Source organism: Pteropus medius, unplaced genomic scaffold (genome assembly GCF_902729225.1).
Source record: "Pteropus medius unplaced genomic scaffold, Ma_sr-lr_union100, whole genome shotgun sequence".
Taxonomy (NCBI): domain Eukaryota; kingdom Metazoa; phylum Chordata; class Mammalia; order Chiroptera; family Pteropodidae; genus Pteropus; species Pteropus medius.
In genome coordinates, this window is record NW_024355990.1 from 3769205 (window position 1) to 3794552 (window position 25348).

The window sequence follows — 25348 nt, forward strand, 5'->3', positions numbered from 1 at the left end:
CCCTTCACACTCAGGCCACTTCTGGCCTCTCTTTCTGGAAGGTCACAGAATCCTCCTTGTCCTGCAACTGTGCTCAGCCACCCTTGGAGAGCCACACGTGCTCATGGACGGCAAAGGCCACATCCCGCTGGTGCTGGAAAGGTCACCACATTTCTCCGAAGCCAGGCCAGCAGCCCGCCAGGCTGCTCCCTCCATGCCCCCTGTCCCCAGACGCCAGCAGAGGCGTCCTTCCCGTCACACTTTTGCTGCAAGGGGAAGGAGGCTTTCCTGGGGGAGGTCGGTGCCTGCCACGTCCCAGCCCTGCACTGGGGAGGGAGTGAGACCTTGCCTCCTCCAATGCCGCCTCCGAGAACCACAGGGGCCCATCTCCCCTCGGCCCTGCCCACGCCATGTGGCTGGGGCACTCACGGAACATGGTCATGAACTGCTTGGGGTTGAGGTTCCAGTAGCCCCAGTTGGTCCGATAGCCGTGCAGCGTGGCATACTCCTCGTGGTTGTACGCGGGCTCCGTCCCAAAGGTGTCGATGACCCGGATTCGGCACCTGCCCCCAGGGACCAGGAACCGGGATCAGCAGCCTCTCGTGTCTCCCTGGGCCAGGGTTGCTGTGGGCGCTGTGACCGGCCGCTGGCTGGTCAGGGCAGTGCAACGTGCGGTCAGAGCTCAGGCTCAGATGCCACCTAGCTATGTGACCATGGGCAGGCACCTTCAACTCTCTGGGTCTGTGTCCCTATCTCTCAAGTGAGGATAACAACGGTCCCACTATTTCAGGGCCCTATGGAGACACCTGAACCATGAACCACTCAGAGACTGTTAGTTATTACGGCTGCCCCAAGGGACCCTGGGAGGGGAGTCACTGCCTGGAGTGGGGTCCTTCCCACTGCCCCAGGGGACACCTGTCCTGTTTGCACTATCCCGGGCAGGGAGCAGCAGTCACTCAGGTCCATAGCCCCTGTGCCCAGGAGCCTGCCACCTCCAGGTTGTGCCTGGCCCACCCTGGCCGAGATGTAGAAGGGCAGGGCCTTGGGTAGACCAGCCACTGCCACGAGCCCATCTTTAGGAAGACAGTGCCTCAAAGTCACCTCTGTGAGTCTGGCCTCTGTCCCACTCTGAGGCTGCCCTTCATGGCCATAACCCCTCCGTCTACCCACCCCCGGGCGTGGGCACCTGGGACTTGGATGCCCCCACGAGGCGCTCCCCCACCCCGCCTCCTTCCCAGTGACCCCGCATCGGCCACATACTGCTGAGGTCAGCACTATTCCCCTGGAGAAGGGCTGGTCATGAGGGGGAGGCGCCACATGCACGGAGAACACGCATTAATAATAAAAGCAATAGCACTGCCTGTCACATTTGTCCCCTAATGAAGTCATGTGGGATCGTCAATAGGGCTGGAGTAATAAATAGCAGGGCTCCCTGGGTAAATTAAACCCGTGTCCTGCTGGCTGCAGAGACCAGAACGACCTGCCCTCAGATGGGCATTGGGGGTGCTGAACCCCACACAGGAGAGGTCACAGCCCCAGTCCACTGTCCCACACCCTTCCACTCCTCCCTGCAATTCCTCTGGTGACCTCTGACCTCCACCGCTCAGCTTGCCACGCAGCCGAGGGCCACCGGAGCGAGTCCCTCAGGTTTACTGTCCCCCGAGTCAGCTGGGAAGCAGAGGTCCTTGGAGAACAGCGGTGGGGGAGGGGAGCACAGAAGACAGGACCGTCTTCCTTCCACCGCGGGCCCCGGGAGCATGCAGTGCTCCCGCCCTGGGGGCCAGCTGGCAGCCGGAACGTGGGGTGGGGCCGGAGCAGGTGGGGCTGCTGCGTGCGGTCACCCCCCCCACCCCATCCCGCCCTCTCACCGGTACTTCCGGAAGGACAGTCCCATGTGCTGCTTCATCTGCTGCAGGCCGTGGTAGTCGGTGTAGATGAGGTCGAAAGGCAGGGGCACGGTGAGCGGGCAGTTCCCCCGGCCTGGCGGCACCCCTAAGTTACTGAGAGAAGAGCCCTTCAGAGTCTGAGCCCCCAGCGGGACCCACAGGCTGCAGAGACCCACCTGCCCACCGGCCCTGCGTGGGAAGGGAAAGCGAGGTTGCCCTGGGCGCTAGCAGGCTCCTGGACAGGGCACGAGCGGGGTGGCCAGGCACAGCCGTGGTGGTTCCTCATTGCACGAGAGACACCAGGGAGGGGCGAGTGAGGCCGAGACCCAGCCCAGGCCAGCAGACGTGCGTGCCACACCACGCAGCTGGCCTGGGCCACCTGCCAGGAGGAAGGGGCGCCTCTGGTTGATTTCCACAGACGTGCTCCCTGCAGGGCGCCATAAACACCCCCCGTGGTCCTCAGTGTGCCGCAGTGTTGGAACTGGAGGGTCCCCAGCTCCCTGCCTCGGAAGACACGATTCGGCTCTCCCGACCAGCCCCTGGCCCACGGAGACGCCCAGCCCCGCCCCGCAAGTGCATCCCACATGCCAGAGTATTTACAGGATCATGTTCATTTGGGACAGAGCTGCCTTGGGGACCTAGCGCTGGAGCCTTTGGGTCATCTCGCTGGAGCCTGAAGGACTTGGCCACAGCAGCCAGTGTAAACTCGCCCCTGCCTAGTCTGCTGACGCCTCCCGCCCGGCGTCAGCGCTGTCTGAGCCAGGCGGAGAGCGGTGTTCTCCCCCGCCCAGCGGCCTGCCTCCCCATCTCCCGCCGCCCTTGGTTCTGTGGTCCAGACGCCCCTTCGGGGATCCCTGCGGCCAGCAAACTCAGGTGGGATGTGAGAAGCTCTGACAAGGTCACTGGCTCATTAACGGCAAAGGGTGACAATCGCTCAGTTCTCGGGCTCCCTGAGACAGTTCGAGTCAGGCGGAAAAGTACCGGCCTGGATGTCTTTGTGCTGCCTTTGATCACGCTCAGCACGTCACCATCAGAAGCAGTGCGCACTGTCCCCTGAGCACACTGCCCAACGTGGCACCTTCACAATGAGGTTCATGGTAACCAAATGACAAGGCCACACACTATGGAAAGGTGTGGGGTAAGTTGCAGGGGTCAGCTGGCGCCCCATGGAGAAGGGTAGCAAGTGGGGCGGGGGGGCTCTTCCTGTGCTGGCCCCCACCAGCCAGTGCCCCCAGCCTCACCCAGCTTCCCCACCCTGGCTCGTCTCCAGGAACCTCGGCTGCTACGTGAAGAGAGGGAGATGCAAACATCGAATAACCATTTTCTCCTCATTTCTGATCCATAAACTTACACACGGCCGAGGGCTCCCCCCACATCCAGCCTACCCTGCACTGGCTCCCCACCGCTTTCCACGTCGGCTTCTCAGAACCCCCGCTTCCAAGGCGGGCCATGCTTCTCGGGCTTTCTGCTGAAATACCCAGAAAGCAAGAGAGGGTGAACCCAGACGCCGTGGGCGAGTTCCAGCGAGTGGGCGAGTTCCAGCCGTCACCTTCCCGGCGGCCACTGGGAACACAGGCACCACTGTCCGCGCTTCCAATTCATTCATCCGTCCCCTCTGGGCAACTTCCCGACGAGATCAGACCCGTTAGTATCCTGCTCCCCTCTTTACAGATTAGGAAACAGAGTGGTTTAGTAACGGACCCAGGATCACACAGCCAGGAAGCAGCGGGGCTGAGGCGGGAACCCAGGCAGTCAGGCTGACACTCCCCCGCCGGCCCCCGCACACACTGATAAGCCTTCCTGCCTCCCCAGGCCCACTGGGCATCGGACAGTAAGGGGTAGGTGGTCAGACCAAAGTGTCGCCCCCCCAAATCGAATCCCCAGGCTGCCAGCAGAGAGTTGGCTCCAGTCCCAGTCTCCTTGCCAACCTCGGAGGAGGCATAAGCCTCGAGGAATTTCATGTTCCTCAGCAGCAAAAGACGGATGAAAATGCCCACCTTACGGGGTTCCTGGTAGGACCAAGCGAGGCGGGGGAGTGGAAGTCCCGCTGACCGGCAACTCCTTGCTACCCGCCCTCCCCCGCCCCCAGCTCACACGTACCCCACTGAAGGCCCTGGTCAGTTCTCACCGAGAAGCGGGAGGTCTCTCGCCTCCTGATCCTCAGCTCCAACCTCTGCCTCCTCCTCCTCCTCCAGGAAGTCTTCCTTGGATCCCTGGGCAGAGCAAGACGCCCCTCTCCCTGGTTCTCTCCATCCCTCCCCTGCCCTCACTCTGCACTGTCCTGAGTCACCTCCTCAGGGGACCTAGTCCCCTGAGGGCAGGGCCAGGTCATCTTTGAAAGCCCAGAGCCAGGACCGGCTCTGGCCCCAAAGTATCTGTTGTGTTCATGAATGAATAAACAAACCAATGAACCAGGTGAGCCCCCTTAGTAAGAACTGGTTTAGAGGCTGAACGTCCGGCCAAGAAAAGCTTTTCAGGGGCGAGAAGGTGCGTGAGGGAGAAGAGCCCAAGGATGACGAGCCGCCTGGGCTGGACGCGATGGCCCCACTCGTCCTGAAGCGACACGCGGAGAGACCAGGAGGACGTGACTGGCCCAGAGCCTGCTGTTCCCTTCCCAGGAGGAGCACGTGAGAAGCCTCACAGCCCCCCCACAGTGTTCCCCAGTCCCAGAAAACAGCAGGGTTTTCAATTCATGACGTCACGGGGGGACAAGGAAGTGTGGTGACTCCTGCTCTTATGAGGGAGGACAGTGGATGGTCAGCTACTGGGGGCGGGGGCGGGGGGGCTGTGGTGTTATCGCTACGTGGTGGGTTGGAGCAGGGACGTGAACTGAAAAACGCCTCTAACAGTCTCAGCCAACGGCACCCACGGGGGCTCAGCCGAGCACCCCGCCTTCCGCGCTGACTCCTCAGAAGGCCCCTGTCCAGGAGTTTTCGGACCTCCAAGGCCAAGAGTCCTCATTTCTCTCTGGATTCTTAGCCCCGAGCTGTGGGGGGATGGAGGTCTCTCCGGGCCGCCCCGCCCTCAGCGCTCAGGGGAGCTGGGGAGAGGTGGCATCTCAGCGTGAGGGGACTTGGTGGCCCCACCTGCCCACTGCTGTCTCTGACGCTTGGAAGAACTGGGGAGTGGACTCGGAACTGGGTGGTTGGAATACGTTTCTAAATGTCCCCAGTCCCCAGGCCCCAGGCCACCTGCGTGGGAGCCGAAATGCAAAATGGAAGGGCTGGGGGGAGGGGTGACCTAAAGAAATAGAGCTTTTCCGGGGGTCAGCGGGTTATTGTCTGGCCCCCAGGCCCAACCCAAACCCATCCACGTGAAATCCAGCCTGTGGGGCGGGGGCTGTGTTTAATGGGGGACAGTTTCAGTTGGGGAAGATGAAGAAGTTCTGAGTGGAGGGTGGTGATGACGGCCGCACAGCCACGTGACCGTGCCGAACGCCACTGAAGAGTACACTTGAAAACGGTCGCAATGGTAAATTTTATATTATGTGTATTTTACTACCATTAGAAAAAAGGCCTAACTATCCACACTCGTAGGACCCGTGTCTGTCTCCACGAGGACATGCCAGCGTCCCCATCTTATCCGGACCCCCCAGGGACTCCCAGCTAGCCACAATGGGGGGGGGGGTCAGCACATATCCAGAGAAGAGACAACTCCTCTCTCTGCTAGAGGATCAAAAGGTAGGATGAGTAGATGGGACAAGGGAGAACAAAATACATCTACCCCCAAAGAGGACAGAAAAAACGCACAGCCGGAAATCGAAATGCAGAGTTCCATCCCGGGAGTGAGCACGACACAGACTTGCTCAGGCGTCGGCCTCTGCTCCCACCATGTGATGGTCAGATGCGTCTGCATGGTCCCCTCCAGGCTCAAAGCCTTCCGGTTTTATTTCTCCCTGTGCCTTTGGTCTGCAGCGGCAAAGCATCTCTCCAGGTAGTGCCCCAAATCGGGAACGCACGACTCTCTCTGTCTCTCTCCTCTGTGTGGGAAGGACCTAATTAAAAAGGATGCTTACCAAGTGCTCAGAGATCTTTGGCTCCGGGTGCCAAAGTGCACACAGGGCACCTCGGCTTCTCTGGATCCACCTCATTACCGGAGCACACTAGCTGCGAGCCAGGATGTTTCTGTCTCCCTAGGGGCCTGTTGTCCCTCTGCCCCCGCCCGGTGCCCATCTCCTGAGCATGATGGCCCTGCCCGTCTCTCTCCCATTAGTAGAGCAGCCACTGCTTCTTCCCACGAAGGGACATGAAGAAGGCAACCTTGGGAGTTGACTGGGCATCTAATGAGCCGCTTTAGGATGGGAGGGGAGGGTCACTAACGAGGGAGCAACGGTCTCCTGTGGCGTTTCCTGCGCTCGCCCGGAAACGAGCGAGCATCCCGTGCCCGGCAGGAGCAGCCTGATGATGCCACCGAGATGGCCTACCCTCGGCTCCCATCTCTTGAGGAGGCAGATATCCCTGTGCCCTCGGAGGACCTCCAGGTCCCCAGCAGAGTGGGGACGGAGGGAAGGGAATTCAAAGGAGAAATAGATGGGAGCACATTCCAGCAATGCCTTAGCCCAAACCAAGGGGAGCAGGGGCGGGAGGGCTCTGAGGAGACCCCAGGGGGCAGCATCTCCCCCGCACCAAGTGGCCTGGTTGTCCAAAGCTGACCCGTTCTTCCCCAGCCTTTCCTTCCTGCTCAGCACGGGGCTGCAGCTCCCGGGACAGCTGCAGGAAACCACACACTCACTCCCACAGCTGCCTGGGCTACTGCGGCGGGAACAGGGACATGAACCCGTCCCCTTGGCCATTCCCTGCCTCCTTCCTCGCAGACGGGCCGATTAATGTAACAGATGCCTGTGAACACTGAGCACGGACCAAGGCTTCTCCCCTCCACGCTCTGCGTTAACGCAGGGCGGCAGCTCTCAGGCCCGGGGGGCAGGTTGGACTTGTGGAGACACCCTCATGGCTCCTGGCGCCCAGGCCGGCCCCAGCGATGCCACCCCACCGCTCCGGGGTGGGGCCTGGTCATCCGGATGCTGGCTTTTCCGTTCGTCCCCACCTCAGGTCCCAGAGCCCTCGCTAGCCTATCCAGTTCCACAAACCTTCGCGGAGAACCAAGCTGTGCAGGGCCCTGGAGGACAGGGAGAGGGGAAGGAACTCTGCGCTCAGCCCTACAAGCGCGAACCCTGCGGGAGGGCTCATCAAGGGAAAAACGCAGCCAGAATGCTGGGCGCGAACACGGGGGGCTCTGGGTCCGCTCCAGAGCAGCTTAGGGGAGACCAGTCTGGCCCCCAGGAAAAGGCCGCCCTTTCGCCCAAGCCCCTTCATGATTCAAGGGCAAGCCGGAGGAGCACGAGGGGTTATTCGCGCCGTCCCACGCTTCTGCCGGCTTCACCGGGAATAAAAATGCCCCAGGCCAGAGCAGCAGAGTTTTACCTCTTTTTTACTTTTTATGAGCATTTGACAGCATTGGCGACAACCTCCTTCTAGAAGCATCTTTTCCTTCGGCCCCCATGACTCTACACCGTCCTGGCCACTCCATCTCGGTCTCCGCTGCCAGCACCTCTTCCTCCAGGAGGCCTTGAACCGTTGCAGGTTCTTCGGGCTTTGCTCTTGGCCTTTCCCCCTATCATTTGGGAACTTCCTTCACATCGAGGTTCAGGCACCGTCAGCTGCCAACGTGCTGTCTCCGTTCTGAGCCCTGGCCGCATCGCTCAGCTGCCTCCACATGGGTACCTCTAAGTCAGCATGTCTGAACCCAAATTCAAGGTCTTCTCTAGATGCCCCCCAAACCCAATGCTTTCTCTCTTCTCCACCCCCCTACCCCTCAGAGAATGGCCCCACCAACCACCCAGTAGCTAGTTCAGCCTGGTTCGGGCCTGTGGGAGCCATCACGGCCAGATCTCAAACTCAGGCCTGCCTCTATGGCTCCTCAGAGGGTTAGGCAGACGCAGCTTGGTCAAGCTCGGCTGATCCTAAGGAACAGGACGTGGTCCTTGCCCCTGTCATTCTCTAGGGACCCTCCTGGTATGTCCCCTGAATGAACATTGAACAAACAAAAAGGCCAGGACACGATTTTCCACCGGAGCCTCATGCTTGACGGCCAAGAGTTCTCGCTCCTCATCCCCACCATTATTTAAACATTCTCCTCTTCAGCTTTCATCATTTGCCAGTTAAGTCAACTAATTTTCTACTAAACCCAATTTCACTCATGGATGGAGGAAGAGCTCAGTAATTTTTCCTCCTGCCATGTACTATTAATGATGCTTGAAATTATGCAAATAAAATGGACGAGCGCAGCCAACTCTGGGCAGGCGGAAGGGAAAGTCTCAACTTTAAAATGCCCGCTGTGCCTTCATGACGACGACTCAGGGTGCGGCCGCTGGGGGCTCTGACTTCACCTTTCCTCCCCACTGCGAGCGGCGGGGGCGCAGGTGGGACCGTCTGACGTAACCTGCAGTCTGTCACATTGTTCCCACCCGCCACCTCTCCCACCCCGAAAGCATCCTGCAGCAGCAAAGCCAGCTGCAGATTCTGCACACCGCCCTAAACACCCCTCCAGTGAGCCGGTTAATTAAAACACCAAAAACACGGGAGCAGAGAAAAGCGGCTCATCCGTCCAGCCTTGTTGCCTAGTCGGTGGCCAAGACATCTGCTGTGAACATCTGTGAATAAACTAGAACAAACGTACAAGCAGCATCTTCGACCTGCTGCCTTCCCCACACGGGTCATTTCGCCGGCCCAAGGAGACGTTTCTGCCGCAGAAGCCAAGCTGCGACGCTCAGAATTCAGATTACCTTCACATCCCGTTGACCTATTTTCAAATTAACCTGGTGCCGCTCGCATGAAACAGCTCCCCGAGGCTGGGAGGCAAGGCTGCCGGACGACTCTGCCTCCCTCTGCAGAGCCCCGCGGCAACACCACACGTGTCCTCAACGGCGTCTCTGCCCACAGTCCCTTTCCGGTCACAAACGGCCACTGTCACATTATGAGTTACATTGCGTCCTCCCCAAATTCCTGTGTTGGAGTCCTAACCCCCAGCACCTCGGAATGTGACCTTATCTGGAGATAGGGTCTGTATGAGGTCATCAAGCTGACATGAGGTAGTGAGGGTGGGCGCTAATCCAATATGCACGGCATCCTTATAAGAAAGGGGAATATGGATGAAGGATGAAAGCAGAGATCGGGGCGATGCTTCTACAAGCCAGCGAACGCCCCAGATCACCAACAAACCGCCGGAAGCTAGGGGAAAGGCCTGGGACACGCTCCCCCTCACGGCCTCCGAAGGAAGCAAGCAACCCCTTGATTTCAGACTTCCGGCCCCCAGGGCCGTGAGACAGAACATTTCTGTTGTTTAAGCTGCCCAGTCTGTGGCACTTGGTTCCGGCAACTCTAGCAAACTAATAATACATGTCTGGATTGAAGTCTCCACTGGGAGGAAAGGGCTGCATTTATGTAGTGTTGGGGCGGCCCCGGCCGAGAGCAAGCTCCAGGAGCTCACAGCCCTGGCCCACATTTGTCGCGGGGGAAAAAAATACTTCCAAGATAGGGCGTGGCATAAACCCATGCCAGGTGAGCAGGCTCCCACCTGACACCCTGGGAGGGGTGTGGGAGTCCCCACTATCTGGGCCACCTCTGAGGGTGGTGAGGTTTGGCCCGCCCCCTCCACCCCTGCAACTAAGGGTATCGTGGATGCTTTCATTTCGGGTGGGCAAATGCAGGCTCGAGAGGAACCTACACACTCGGCAAATCCTCTAGAGCCTTGAGCCCCCACTCCAGGCCCTGATCCTGCCCCTCAGGGCCTGCACAAGGTACACAGAGGACAGCTCTTCTGAATAAGCCACGCGGGCTGGTTCTCACATCCCCACTCAGACAGTGTATTGTGGGGGAGGGGTGCGTAGAGATGCCACAGCCTCAGCTCCCCACTTCTCAAATCTCACTGCTCATGGTCACCTGGGGGGCTTTGGAAACTTGATATTTGGGTCCCGGCCCCAGACCAATTAAATCAGAGACACCAAGAGTGGGACCCAAACATCAGTATTTCTCTGAGGCGATTCTGCTGCGGCAGGGCATATAATCCCCACCAGAAACCTATTCCAACCACAGCTGATGCCGTTCATTTTGTAGACAGAACTGTGCTGTGGCCTCTGGGTGAGGTGGGTTTTTTTTTCCTCTTTATTATTTTAGTTGTTCTAAAATTACATCTGGTGACAGATTTAGAAAGTGCCTCCCCAAGGCTGTCCCCTGAGGTAGCTGAGCTGTTCGCACAGTTCTGCCCTGTCTGAGCAAAAGCGTTTACGTGCACCTCACCACACAGGGGACAGAGGGCAGAGCCGAAGGGGCACAGCCCTGCGCCTGCCTATTTAACGAACTGCAAATCAGAGGTGGGGTGACCTCTCCCTGGAGCCCCTGCTTCTGGGAATTTCACACAAGCGTGACAGGAAGTGACCCAGTGGTGGGAAGACAGGGATTCTCTGTGGGGTGTGTGTGCGGCTGTGCATGGGTGTGTGCACGTGTGCACGTGTGTGCAGCATGCTGCATGTACAGGGGGATGCGCGAGGGCGTGTTTGCATGTGTGTGGAGGTGTGTATCTGTGTGCAGGGATGTGATGTGCCTGTGTGTGTGCATGCATGCGGTATGCGCAGAGCGTGTGTGCACAGATACATGGGTCTGAATGTGTGCTTGTGCACAGTGGCGCTCTGGCATGTTCACACGCGTGTGTGCACGTGGGCGCATATGCGTGGTAGAAGAAATGGCAGATGGAGGGTAGTTCAGATCTTGGCACGTTTCACCAGGGCCTCATTCTGGAGTGCAGTGGCCTCATCTTCACTGCCCTGGCCCTGTGACAGGCAATGGCAGCCTCGCTGACCGCAGGCCCAGCGCCAGGCCCAGGGTGTGGCCGGGGGTAGGGGGAGAGTACTCTGGGCAGGTGAGGACTCAGGGTGCAGGTTAAAAGAGGAGACAGCCAGCATGGCTGAGAAATGGATTCTCTAAGCGTGGTGTTGGACCGTCATAAATGCCTGGGACCAGCCTTTCCATTCCCCGAGGGAACAGTAAAGGAAGGAAGTTCTCACCTCTCTGGCCCCAGAGGATGCATGGTCGGGAAGGAGGTATCAAGTCGAAGGCTGCTTGGTGAACGTGAATTCATCTAACCCTGACCTGCAGCGCGGTGTTGGCGATGTTGACAGAAAGGAGCTCCGCACTCACGGGGGGCTTCATGTGTGGCAGAGCCTGGGATGAGGGTTCTGGACAGCTCCCACCCACGGGATTCGTCCCACTGCATCTTGGGATCTCTGATGACCCAGGGGATAAGAGCCCTCGGACCCTTGCTTGCCACTCAGCCTGAGGCAGGTCTGGCCCCGTGGCTTCCCACAGCTGCTGGCTGTGCCATCCATAAGTTCTGCAAGACTTCTCTGGCTTCCCACACGCTGAGTCCCTCTTCTCCTCCCTCCTCCTCACCCCCACCCTGCCTTACCTCCCCAGAGGAAGGCCCGAGGCCGAGGAAAGAGGCCTCTGTCCATGATCTGCGAACACGAGCTGCCCCTGCAGCGTTCTGCCGCACAGACAGTGCTGATGCTCCGTTGGGAGGGACCGGGAGTGGGCACAGCGCAGAGCAGCACTGTGCGCTGGCGGGCAGCGAGTGGGCACACGGGCCCTGGAGTGGCCCGCACAATCTGAACAGCTTGGTCTGACAACAAAATGCCACCATGGGAGGGCCAGCGTGAGGGGCCTGCTGGCTCCCTCTCCCAGCACTAGGCAGCTAGTCTGACGGTTCAGCACCAGCACCCGGGGACAGCTCCCAGCCCAGGCCCGGCCAGCTCAGGTGGCATTCAGCTGGACACAGCAGAGGCGCTATTTCCAGGTGGTGCCTCCTCCCCCAGAACCCGCTGCCCGTCTGGGACTGTGCTTCCCAACACTGCCACCGCCACGCAGCCCCTCGCTAGCCCCTGTCACCTCCGTCCCCATCACCTCCTCACTTACACGTGCTGCCCCTCTCTGAAGACACTGTTCATTTGATTAGGCCCACGGGAGACCAGTGCATCTGCCTAAAAGAATGACTCCAGCTGTGTGAGTTTCAAGCCACAGCGATGAAAACCTTCAAATCACTAGCTACCTAGTGGGCTCACAGCACAACCCACCCTCAGCCTCCTTCCTCCCCTACCCGATATGGCTGGCCGTGGTACCTCCCTCTAACTGCGGTTGACAAGCTCTGCCCGAGTGACTGGTAGGCAGTTGACCCAAGATTGTCGATGGAGACAGAGACATCGACAATCAGAAAGAGACATCTAGAACCAGCAGACCATGCAGATGGTGGGCAGGCTCTGGACAGGAGTCACATTTTAGCTTGCGAACCACCTGAGAGTGAGTTAATGGGCTGATGAAGAAAAGTCAATTCGCAGGCCAACAACTCTGGGGCCCTCCTTAGTTATTCCCCGGGGCGAGGTTAGAGCTCTGTCCACCAAATGCCAGTGAAAGGGGGACAGAAATCCATCAAGCACAGAATTCCTGACCATAGAGAAAAAGGTGGAGGACTCTGATTCCATTAAAATGAAGGCCTTCTCTTCCTCAAAACAAAAACAAAAACAAACAAACAAAAAACATAAGGAACTGACAAAGACATCCATAAATTAGGAGATTTTTAAACACATGCAACTGACACCGGATTTATACTCGTAATACATGAAGGGCTCCTACGACTCCATAAGGAAATGATAAAATGAGCCCAGCAGAAAAAAAAGAGCAAACGGCACAACTGGGCATTTCCTCAAGAGGAAAGAAGGACAGACAAACATAGGACAGCATGCTCGGCCTCACTGTCAGGAAAACCGTCACGAGATGTCGTGATGCCACTTCACGCCCTCGGTTAGGAAGCCCGATAACACTAAGCGTGGTGACAATGTGGCCCAGGGAACCCACATGTGGCGAAACTGAATTGGGGCCATCACCTAGGACGCCAACCGGCGTTCTCTTGTAAAGTTGGATTTTCCCACTCCCAAAGTCCCAGCAAATGTGCACCTAAGTTTATACCCAAAAGAAACTCTGACATGGGTCCGCCACGGCATCGTTCAAAATAACTTGTAAAAACGGGGAAAAAAATCCACGGACGGGGAAAAACTGATAAATAATTGTGGTTCGTTCACACAGCAGAATCTCATCACACAGCAGTGAGATGAATAAGAAGGGACCTCGCACAACAATGTCGATAAATCTTGGAAACATGGTGTTGGGTGAAGCAAGCAAGCCTCGGAGACGACTTGTTTTTACAAAGCTCAAAAACGAACAACACGACTCACCCGTATGTTATTTATGGATACATGAGTATGTGAAAGAAAACCTAATTTTTTTCTTCGAAATGGCGAAGGAAAGATAGACACAAAATCCCAGTTAGAGGTTTCCTCGGGGTGGGGGGTGCCGAGGGATGGGCGATAGAGGGGGCCCCAGGCAAACACAGGAGAGTAAGACTCTCGTTCTTAAGTCGGACGGCGGAATCATGGGACATCACTGTACCACGTGCTTCACAAAATATGTTACATGTATTTCTGTATGTATCAGATAATCAACCTCAATAGATAAAATAAGAAAAGTCATATGTATTGCTACATCCCACAGATCTAGTAGTTGAATACAAACCTAATTATACTCGCTCACCCACAAAATCCTACGCCCCTTGAATTGCCAGTCTCCCACCCGCAACGGCATTAGAGGGACCCTGGAAAGGCAAGCCCTGGGGACGGCGTGGGCATCAGCAGCTCACCTCACCATCCTCAGGACTTACTGGTCCCCCAGCCCCCATAACAGGCTCAGGAAGGAGCCCAGTTCCGGAAGAGAAATTCCAAGTCTGCCCCAAGACCACCAGGAGAGCGGGCAGAGGGGACTTATCTGTATCACATGGCTCAATCCACAAGCCAATATCTGTCAGCCTCTGAGTGCAAACAGCGGACGCCACCAGCCCAGAGATGGGAAAGTCAGCCATGGGAACAGCGTGACGCAGATATGCTTCCTCGGAGCATCCCGAACGCCACCAGGTGTCACCGTGGGGGAGGAGGGGGTGGGTGGCAGACTGAGCAGGTGGAGCGGGAGCTCCTGGGGACCGGGCTCGCCCTCCCCCCCCCGCACCCCAGCACTCACCTCTGCAGCTCCTTCAGGGACACGGTGATCCGCAGGGCATGGCCCAGGACGTGGAGCGTGGCCAGGATGTCCGCCCACTGCACCATCTCCCCCAGAGGCCCACCCTTCAGCACCCTCGGGCTGAACACGTCCCCAGACTCTTCGGTCAGGAAGCCGATGTGGACAAGGATCTGGGCGGTGGGGGGCAGCAGGGGAGGGACACAGAGAGTCAACCCAGAGGAGCAATAGCACCCAGCCTGCCACCCCAGGGAGACTCAGCCAGCCGCGGACACTGTCTCCAGGCTGTGCCTGGGCAGGCGCTTTCTGGCACAGCAGGGGAACCAAGAAGCAAAGTGACCGCGCTGGCCACTGGGGATACGGGGGAACGAGACAGTTCCCCCATATACTGCCCTCAAGGCGCTGACATTCCAGATGGAAGAGGAGACGACAGTGGACACAGACAAGAGAGAATTTCATGAAATGATAAGGACTCGGAAAGGAACAGGGTGGCCCGAGAGTCAGGCAAGTGTTTATTAGATGGCTGGCTGGCTGGATACAGATGGGCAGATAAATGGATGGATAGACGGACAGACGGACAGATGGACAGATGGATGCATGGACCAACGAACCTCTGCCAAACAGGCTACTTTATTCCCAACATTCCGGACAAATGCCATGACTTTTCTGCCAGACAAGAATAAGATGTCTACAGAATGCAGGACCCCTAAGGGGGCAGGAGGACTCGTCATTCAGTCCCCAGCCTGTAAAGGGCCACCACACACATCTATCCTGACTCTGCCTCCCCTCCGGCTTCTGGCTCAAATTCGAGTAAATTCTATAAAACTCTTTCGAGGGCAGACCCAGGGTCCCCTTGGAATCCTGGGGCCCTGAGCTCATTTCCTAAGCTCTCCGAGCTCAGCTTCCTGGACACACAGAGAGGGGAAGGTACCTGCTTCTGGTCCCTCTGGATGCCCCCCAGCTTCTGCGCCAGGCGCTGGGCAGCCAGTGCCCACTGGCCGGTGAGCCGCTTGGTCCGTTTCTTCATGAAGGTTAGAGACTCTTTCCCGCTGCCCATCAGCTCCAAGAGGTGGGACAGGTTGCTCCGGAAAACTGCCTGGAGGGAAGCCCAGGCCTTGGTTCTCTAACCCCAGACCCGCAGCTGCGCCACTGCTGTCGCCTGACGCCCCGGGGACAGGGGCCGGCACCCTCCCAGTGAGGCCAGGGCCTGCTCCAGCTTCTCTCTCCCCAACTGGCCCCAGCAGTTGGGGAGCCCAGCTCTCCCGCCCCAGTCAAGTTGGTCCGTCCCAGCCCAGCTCTGATCAGCCTCCCGAGCCCTCCAGGAGGCCGTCAGCTGTGACAGTTCCCGGGGGTCCCAGCTGCTACAAGGAGGTAGTGAGGACAGTGGCCAGAACAGAGGCTCAGATGGCAGGGAGGCGGGGCCGCCTTCCTGTGGGGCCAGAGTAACTGTCTGTCTCGAACAAGTGAGCTCAGCTGCCTGGACCACTGATTCGCTGTCGGTTAAATGCGATCACACATGTGGGGAGGCCACGCACAAACGAAGCATCTGGCACACAGGACACACTCTTGAAGTAACAGCTGTCATTACTATTATTGTAGTCCCTTAAGGGGTGCCTCCAGGGTCCCAACCTACCCCTCAAGTAGGCCCAGCTTGGCAGCATCCCCAGAAGTTGGGACAGGCACCATCAGGCTGGCTTCCCCTCCAGGAGGGCGGGCTGGGACCTGCCCACCCGCCAGGCAGAGCTGGCCAGCCTCATTTCTCCTCTCACTGTCCCCCAAGGACGTCCAGCCCGGGGAGGTCAGCTGGCCCGTCCACCCACCCCTCAAGGGCCTGCTCACCTCCCAGACATACCTGGGCTTTGGGGAGGGGCTTGGGGGCCATCTGGGTGGCCGTCTGGTTCCTCCCAGGCAGCGGGGGGCAGAACCACTCGACCTCACTGAGGTAGGTGAGGAAGGAGCACTCGGTGCCGTCCACCCCGAAGAAGGCGTAGCAGGGGTCCGAGGTCCAGCGGGCACGCATCCACTGCGGAGAGGCCAGCCTGGGCCAGGGAGCGCGCGCCAGCCCGCCCGTACCCTCTGCGGCCCCCCTGCAGGCATGTCCCCGAGGTCCCCCAGGACAAGGTCTCTGGGGCCCACCTTGAAGATGCAGCGAGGGACAGAAGCAGGGAAGAGAGGCTGAACCAGGGCCCCAGGACCATGCCCTGGCCACGGGGAACCTCAGGGAAGGCCGGGCTGGACCGCCATCCCCCAGGCCCAGGAAGAGGAGGACCTGAAGCCAGGTCAGGACACAGCGGGAGGCACAGCAGCCCAGGGCTTGAGGCCTCTGAGCAGGGAAGGGCTGGGGCTGGTGCAGCACCCAGCCACAGGGTCCCTACTCGGTCGCAGAGGAGGGGTCTGCAGTGCCACCGCCCCGCCCTCTGAGGGAGTTCAGAACCAGTGAGGAGCTGGCTTTTAAGGCTGTGCACTGGCCCCTGGGTGGACAAACTTCGCGCAGCCATAGGTCCCCGAAGGTGGCACCCGAGGGGCTCTCTCGGTCCAGTTGGTTGGACCACGAGGGATGGGGAGAGGGAGGCTAAGGCCGCTCCTCATCCGAATGCGCTGGGACTCAGGCTGTTGGTGGTAGCACACATGTATTTAATAGTTTGTTTGCTATTTAAAAGCAGTACGGAAACATGGCTCGTCCTGGGGAATATGGGTTGGTGGGCCACGCAGATGGCCCCAGCAGAGAAGCGTTTCCCTGAGGACGGCCTCTGCCAGCAAGTCCAGGGTCAGGGGCCGGGGGCTGGGCAGAGGGGCCCTGGCCAGTGGATAGCCCTGCCAGCAATGGACTCTCAGAGCTCGTCTGGGTCATGGCCCATGCGGAGGAGGCCCCTGGCTGGTCACCCCCACCCCCACCCTCAGCCCCAGGCCTCACCTCTACCTTCCCTGCGCAGTCAGGGAACTTGGGGTCACTGGGAGCCTCGCACTGGTCCCGCCGGCCTTCGGACACTGTAGGGAGAGAAGCCATCTTGCTGAGGAGCTGGGTGTTGGATGGAGCCTGGGAGGCAGAGGTGTGAGGGGTGGGCTGGTCTGGGAGGGCGGGGGAAAGGGCAGGGGGAGGGGCACAGCCTTCAGCCTGACTTTTCTCACCTGAAAGGCCACCTGCCAGGGCTGCCCCCCTCTGCCACCACCGCCACCCTCCTTAGAGGCTTCGGACCCAGTGAAGAACTGGCTTGACTGGCTGTAGACCAACTGCCTGGGTGGGCAGACCTCATACACCCACCCAAAGGTACTCCCACCGTTTTTAGGGGTGCAGAGGTTGGGCCTGCAGCCTCAGACTGCAGTTCCCTACATCAAGGGGAGTGAGGGGGCCACCTGGGTCTCCAGAGACCTCCACTGTCCTTAGCACCCTCACACCAAGTCAGGGTGGTTGAACCCCCAGTCACCTTGCTGAGAGATTAAAACAGGGCGACTGACGAGCCAGAGCGGCTGCTGTGGAGAAGTCGGGGCCCCAACCCAGATGTCCCACCCGGTCCCCCAGCCTCCCGGGGGTAGAGGGGCGCCCCGGCCCCACCCTTGCTGTGCAGGAGCAGGCTGTGGCGCAGGATCTGGTCCACCTTCATGGCAATGTCCGAGACGTTCTGGGCGATGGCCTGGATCCGCTCCATGAGGCCGGCCCCGGGGGGCAACCTAAGTGGGGGAAGCCAGGGCTGAGCAGCGGAGCCCGCCTGGGTGGCCTCCCCAGCCGGGCCTTGGCCAGCAAGCAAAGGCAGTGGGGACACAGGGCTCCCGGCCCCCACGGGCCCCCACCATGCCACGAACAGAACCGCACACATTATACTGGACGGGAGAGGCCACAGCTGCAGGCGCCAGGCGTGTCCGCATGGGTGTCGAAGCAGGCCAGGGAATTCTATTCAAGGGCCTGGACAGCATCCGCCCAGGGACCCTAGGTGACAGAAGCCCTTTTCCTGGGCACGGCCAGCTTCTCTTTCTCTCTTCCCAGAGGGGCTAGCTCACGATAAAATAAATTCCGCCCAAAGCAGCCCACGGACTGGCCAGCTCTTAAGCCCCTAATAAGTTAATGCTGGGTTCTGAGAACAAATTCTTTCAGGGACCTTAATTGTGTGTCTACTGCCACGAACGTCGGGGCCCCCGCCCCGCCAATACCTATGTCCCCTTTATCTGGGGAGAATCTACTTCTCCATGCGGACCGCCACTCAGGTCTCAGGGGAGTTTATCACCCGTCACACGCAGGGTCCACCTCACGGCAAACACTCCCAGGAGGCGGGTCTCACTCGGCTGGCAGGTGGGTCTCCGCTCACGGGAGGCCCCGGGGCCTTGCTCAGGAAGTTACTTGCCGTTTTGAGCACGTTCCTTCCGTTTCCTCTGATTCTCACGCCAACCCCGGGCCTCGCAGGCCCCGTTTAAGCTCTGTTTATCCCTTTACAAAGACTGGCTCTTTGTCGCTGCATAGAATTGGAATCGGACGAAGGATTTTTTCGACCCTCCCCTCTTCTTCTGCACTGGTGACCTGGCCACCAGAGAAGGCGCGTTGGTGACCCTCGGTGGCTGCTGGCCGTCTCAGGCCACCCGCCCCTCCTACCTCTGCTTTCTGAAAAGGGTGGCTAGTGTGGGAGACCGGAAAGGCGGTAGGGGTGGGGACCAAAGGCAGAAGGTGACAGGAAGGGGAGACACACACACCACAGTGCACACACAATCGGTCGATCTGCTCAAAAACAAGCAACTCGAATGGAAAATGGCGATGCTTCCGAATTCGTTTCCTGGGGCTGCTGTAACAAACCGCCACAGATGTAGTGGCTTAAAGCGACACAAACTGATTCGCTCAGAGCTCTGGAGGCCAGGAGTCTGAGATCAAGGTGCCGGTAGGGCTGGTCCCCTCTGGAGCCTCTGAGGGAGGATGTGTCCCCGGCCCCTCTCCCCGCCTCTGGTGGCCGCCAGCAGTCCTAGGCATCCCTTGGCTTATGGCCACATCACTCCTATCTCTGTGTCTGTCTTCACTTGGCCTTCCCTGTGCCCCCAAACTCCCTTTCCTTATAAGGAGACCCGTCGTTGGACGGAGGCCACCCCACCCAGCGTGACCTTGTCTTACTTTGATTACATCTGCGAGGACCCTATTCCCAAAGAAGGCCACAGTCACGGGTACGAGGCTAGGACTTCAACAAACGTTTGCAAAGGACGCAGCTCAACCCACGAAAGCCTCCTATGAGATTACAAAGAATGAGGAGAGATTTAAAAGACAAATGTGCTTCTTTTGCTCAGAAGGTCCTCGGGGAAAAAGCAGGACTATTTCTCCTGTCTTCAGATCATCAGGAGTGCTGTTGGGAAGAGAACGTTGGCTTGTCTTCCGTTTACAGACGCACACAGGGAGATGGGCTGTGTGACCCCGGGTAGGTCACTCACCCTCTCTGTGCCTCGGCATTTTCCTCTTTCAAAACGGAGAAGATAATGGCCCCAACCTCACAGGGTCGTCGTGGGGCCTGAGTGAGGGAAACGTGACGAGCCCAGGTCGGCAACGCCCGTGTGGAGGAAGCCTGTGCATATTCGACCACTGCGGGGCGGCTGGGGCTCTGGCGAACGGGGTTCGGGCTGACCGGGCACGCTCGACCTTCTTTCCTTGTCACCCCTGCCTGAGGAGCCTTTTTAGACATTTCTTCCTTCTCACCCTCCCCCCGGGAACGTCAGCACACAGGTGTTCTGCTTCTCTGTGTGCACTCATGGCTCGTGGAGAGCCACAGATTGTTGTCATATCTAAGATGCCTGGGTCAGACCAGAGGAGAAACGTGATGACCTTGACCTCGCTGGGCTCTGAAATCAGTCCCGAGTGAGGGTTGTGGAACTGTCTCCCCACCGACCTTTGGAGACGGGATGGACCCTCCCGTGACCGGAATGAACATTTAGGTGACCAGAGAGGACAAGGAGGCACTCTCGTACGTGGAGCCTGACATTGCCCAGCACGGGCCATGGGCCCAGGGCAACATCACTACGTTGGGTCGAATGGTGTCCCCAAATATTCGCATCTACCTGGAACCTCAGAATATGACATTAATTGAAAACAGAGTCCCTGCGGATGTGATTAGATGAGGTCATACTGGACTAATGTGGCCCTAAGTCCAACGACCGGTGTCCTTATAAGAAGGCCACATGGAGACACACGGGGAGAAGACAGCCATGTGATGCTGGAGGCAGAGACTCATTCTGCTGCTGTTGTCACAGGACATGAAGAACTGGGGGGAGCCCTTGACTTCCCAAGCCCTGGGTCTCCCCATATTATTCAGAGATTAGAAAGAGTGAAGGCTTCGAAGTCAGAGGTCCTGGATTCCGATCCTGGCTCCACTGGATAGCTGCGTGACCTCGGGCAAGTTCCCTGACCTCTGAACTCAGAGGTCAGCTCCTATAAAATCTGAACAATCTCAAACTGCCTCACAGAGTGACTGCAAGGATTAGACATGAGACCGAATGTAAAATGCTCGGCATACAGTAGATACTCAATAAATGCTTGTGACGCCTTCGCTCCCTGCCTACAGCGGTCACCCTGTCCCCGAGAGGAAGTATCACAAGTCTAACCACAGAGCGAAGCACTTTACTTTTTTGGGGGATTCAGCACTTTTCCTACGACAAGCATTTCTGCATAAAGCACATCGCTAGCATGGGCTCTGAATAGTGCAGATGGCATCTGTCTGATTGAACAAGTTCAACTTGTTCGAAACAGAATTACTTGGCGTCACGATTATTATACTGGACTCAGCCTCTGTGTGGCACTTTTCTATTTTCAAGTAATATATGATTAGGCTTCTTTGAGAAGATATTTTTAAGTGACAATGAAAGTACATGCCACGAGACCTCACATCACAGCACGTCTGTGACCTGGGAAATGCCTAAATGGGAATAAAAGGGGGGCAGGGGGGCTGGGTTGAGGAGGTGGCATGCAGCCGCCTCCGCCCAGTGGGACCCAAGAGAACCCAGAGGCCTGGTGCTGTCACCGTGGCAGGGTTGACACCCAGGGGGTGCAGTGCCAGGGCCCGCAATGCTTTTAGGTGTCCATAAACATATTTAATTTCTTTAAAAATCGGGAAACAAATATAGGTCAAAGGAAATGTTTTATATGTAATGTTAATATACTTGTGTCTCTACCAAGGCTGTCATAAGATATAATTTTGCTATTGGTTAAATTGTGCCCCAAATTTGTATGTTGCAGTCCTAAACCCCAGTATCTAAAAAGGTGGCCTTATTTGAAAATAGGGCCGTTGAGATGTCATTAGTCATCCTGGGGCAGGGGTAGCCCCGATTCCAACACGACTGGTCTAATAAAAGGGGGGATTTAGACACAGGCACGCACGCAGAGAGAACGCCGAGGAGAAGCTGGGGTTATGCTGCCCCCCACCAAGAAACTACGAGAAGCTGGGAGAGGGGCCCGGCACAGATCCTTCCCAAAAGCCTTCAGAGGGAGCGTGGCCCCGCCGACACTCTGCCAACAGCTTGATCTTGAACTTCCGGTCTCCAGAACGGAGAGAAAACACATTTCTGCTGTTTAAGCTGTTCGGCGTAGGGCACTTTGTCACAGTGGCCTAGGAAACCAACGTAACTCTTACTATTTCTTCTGGAGGAAGGGGCCCTGTAATCCTGGTGCGGCCCGGGGGAGGTGGCGCTTCTCCCAGTCCGCGAGGAGGACAGGACAGAGACATCCTGCGAAGGTGATGACGACAGCCCCCAGGGAGCACTCGCTTGCCAGGGCCCTTCTGTGCGTGGCCTCGTTTCACTCTGCCGGCACCATGAGTCCTTCTCATGGCCCCACGGTACAGATGAGGAAACCACGGCCCAGCAAGGCCGAGGCTCTTGCTCAGGGTCACACGGCTCTTAAATGCGAGAATCAGGCTCCAGCCAGGCAGCCTGGTTCCTGCTGACATGGCTGCCATGCTGCATAGGAGCAGATGGGAGAAGCGGCTCCTGGGGGAGGCCGAGTGACAGGCGCTGCAGGAGGAGAGAGGCTCGGGCCTTCCAGACAAATGCGTGGACCCACGTGCAGAGTTTGCAGTTGGCACGAGGGCCCCAGTCCTGTGTCCTCAGTACGGGAAGCGGCTCGGCAAAGGCAGGCTGCGCTGGGACGTAACTGGGCCGCGTGAAGAAAACCCACTGCCCATCCCCTGCATCCCGGGCAGGTGGTACCCACAAGTGGGCCGCGAGGCAGTGCACCAGTTCACCCAGGAGCGGACTGTGCCTCCGGGCGGGCACGGGGGCAGGGCATCGGCACCAAGGCCATGACTGAGCCGAAGGCCACAGGCCCTCCCTGGTCTAGACAGTGACACCTTGGCTGTGGGATCCTCAGCAGTTTCGACTGCGATAATGGTCAATACCCTCCTGGCAGGTGGCAAAGGCAGAGAGAGCTCTGGCTGCAGTCTTCCTAGTGACACCCATGCTGACCCTGCAGGGCCTGTCACCAGGGCGCAAACCCAGGCAGGGGAGACACGGGGTCGATGCCCTCGCCCTCCCCCACCGCCCAGTGCACCCCATCTTCCTTCCGCTGGCGCAGATGACTGAGACCCCTTTGTCCTCCTGCTTATGGCATACTTCCTTTCTCTCCTTTCTCATCTTTGGTGCGTGCGTTTTCAAAGCAGAAGGTGGCTAACCCAGAGGAGCCTGGACCGGGGGCTTCCGGCAGGGCGGCCTGGGCACGGGCAGGGAAGACCCAGAGCTGTGTCAGGGAGAGGTGGGGAAGGGGCAGGCCCGGGGTCTCGGGGGTCCCACCGAGGTGAGCCTTCTGTACGGATTTCCTGCAGGCCGAGATACACAGGAGAACCAAACGCAGGCCCAGCCCTGGAGGCGACGGCCGTTCGGCTGCTTGGTGGACTGCGTGGGACGACGCGCTGAGCCTGGCCCGCAGTGCTCAGCCCTTTGTTTCAATGGCCACTCATAGGGCACCTATTGTCGTTATTACTCGTGGCGGGTGCCTCGAGTGAGGTCCCACACCTTGTGCAGAGGGTGAACCCCTAATTAGCTGCGCCCCACACGGAACAGACCACATCTGCAAGTGGTGAGCCTCCCAACGCCGAACTGCTGACCCAGAGGTTTAAGTGGATCCAAGGCCGGGGAGATGATTCTGGCCCCTGCTGGGAGGTTGACTAGGAGGCCAGCCTCATGATGTCCCCCCGGACTCTGTAAGGGCCTGGGCTCCTGGCTGAGGCGAGCGTGGCCCAGGCCTTTGCATTTAATCCTGTATTAGGAGGTTATTTCTGAGCCAGGCTGGGGGCCTCCTCGCAGCCACCACCAGCAAGAGGACGATGAGGGTCCCTGGCCCCAGCCTCTAAGCTGTGGGTGACAGGCAGAGGCAGGAAGCTGGGGACCTTCCGCATTATTGGGAAGTTCTCAGGGCCAGCAGGGCTGACCCACCAGCTGGAAGGGTCCCACACAACGGTTACTTCTTACTTGGAAAGTCCAAGAAGGCCAAGCGAGGCTTGGGTCACGCCACCCCAGCCCCAGGGGCCACCCTGGGAGTATTCTAAGTATCCATCTGAAGTGCTCCTGCCCAAGTAACCCCCAACTCGCATCCACAGACTGACCACCAGCCCCTCTCGCTCAGACACAAGCGGCCTCCTGGAGCCAGCTGGCCCCAAGGCTGACCCTGGTGTGGCCAGGCTCTGGGCACTGCCCCAGGACCCTCCAGAGAGACAGCCAACACCATAAGCCTCCCACTGACCACAGGACGCTCTGCCCTGCACACCCCCCAGGGCCAGGGGAATTCTGGCTCCTGCCAGTGGCCGGTGACCAGTGGCCACTTCTCCTCTGAGTCCACTACGAGAGACCGAGACACCGCCTGAGGCTCCGGCCCCTTCTCCCAGCCCCCGCCCCCGCCCCCACCGCCAGGCAATCACCAGTCCCGGCCGTCATGGCCCTGGCCCCTGAAGAGCTTTCAGGGCGCCTGGGGAAAGAGGTTTAATTTTGTGGGTTCCTCCCATGATTTATGAGGGTCGCATTCAATTAACGGGATATCGATTTCTGCACAGTTGGCCAGCATCTTGCTGAGAGTTGTTATTTTGTTATGAAACCAATCCTTTAACTTTAAAAACATGGAGACTCCCTCACTTGGGTGCCCGCAGACACGCGCCCTGGGAGACACGAGCGTGTACAGCCAGAAACGGGTGCAGCGGAGGCGAGACCGTCTGTCTGTCTGTCCGTCTGTCTCCCTCTCCCTCACACCGCACGGGACCCAGGAAGCCCCCGCCCTAGTGTCCAGCCTTCCCTGCGATTTTACTGCTCCCTCCTCAGCTTCGCCCCTCTTCACCCTCATCCAGAGCCCCTGATGCTGTGGGGGCCCCAAACAGATGCCCATGACCATGGATCTGCCAGCCCCGCCCCAAGCAAGAGCGGAGAGGGGTCCCCTCTCTCCTGCACCAAGAAATACACACACAGACAGACTGATATTGGGTAAGTGATAGAGAGATGATCGATAGACGAGAGATGAGAGAGAGAGAGATGATGATAGATGATTGATAGGTAGGTAGGTAGATAGAAGATAGATAGATAGATAGATAGATAGATAGATAGATAGATAGATAGATAGATGATAGATAACGTCTCCACTCTTGATAAGAACAGAGCTGGAGTGGGCGGTGTGCAGTTTCATCACGTGGGGACAGGGTCAGTACCAGTGAATGGGGTGAAGCCAGGGTGTTAAAGCTGGCCTGGGGGAAACAGCACCCCCAATCCGCCCCAAGACCCAGCCTTCTTCTGGAGGATTTAAAAAAATATCTCGCATGTATATTTTATTTAAGACATTGCGGTCCCGCTGTGCATGCCTTGTATCTAGCCTCTTTCACTTAGATTGTACGAGTACATTGCCATTCATTAAATAGTTTTTAAAATATGATTTTTAGCGGTTACATTTCACCCTATCATGGGTGTCCATACTGCCTGGGCCTTTCCCCCACTGTCTTCTTAACGATATCGTGTAGACAGATGTGTCTGTCTGGCTGTCCCCTCAATGACATAAGTCTTATCATTAAAACGTATTTGCCAGCTTGATAAGTTACGCTGTTTCCCAAAAGTGGAATTTTTACTATTGGTGACGTTGAAATTTTTCCCACATTCTTTGTCCTGTTAAATGTTCTTTTGCCTCAAATTCCGCTTTCTTTGGTGCAAATATTGCCACCCAAGCTTTCTTTTCGACCGCGATGTCTAGATACATTTCTCTCTCGTTTTCGGTTTCTGAGTCATTCAGCTTTAGGTCTGTCTTACAAATGGCTATAACCGGACATTGAGAATCTGTGTCTCTGTCAGGGCTGTTTAACCCATTCACATTTATAGTCACATTCGATAGATTTCAGCCCTGGAGGACTGACTGCCTGACCTTCTGACTCACCCCGCTGCCATCCCTCCCTA

At 57.9% G+C, this 25348-nt stretch overlaps 1 protein-coding gene across 1 annotated transcript in view; it reads right to left on the bottom strand.

The window, feature by feature from the left end:
- Positions 1–25348, bottom strand: part of MGAT5B (alpha-1,6-mannosylglycoprotein 6-beta-N-acetylglucosaminyltransferase B) — a 59875-nt gene that overhangs the window by 20226 nt on the left and 14301 nt on the right. Inside the window, exons 4-10 of the mRNA XM_039859368.1 lie at positions 17529–17644; positions 16890–16963; positions 15828–15998; positions 14907–15071; positions 13979–14148; positions 1848–1979; positions 409–542 (exon numbers count right to left, since the gene is read on the bottom strand). Coding sequence (XP_039715302.1) covers positions 409–542; positions 1848–1979; positions 13979–14148; positions 14907–15071; positions 15828–15998; positions 16890–16963; positions 17529–17644 — 962 coding nt within the window. The remainder of the gene's footprint in view (positions 1–408; positions 543–1847; positions 1980–13978; positions 14149–14906; positions 15072–15827; positions 15999–16889; positions 16964–17528; positions 17645–25348) is intronic.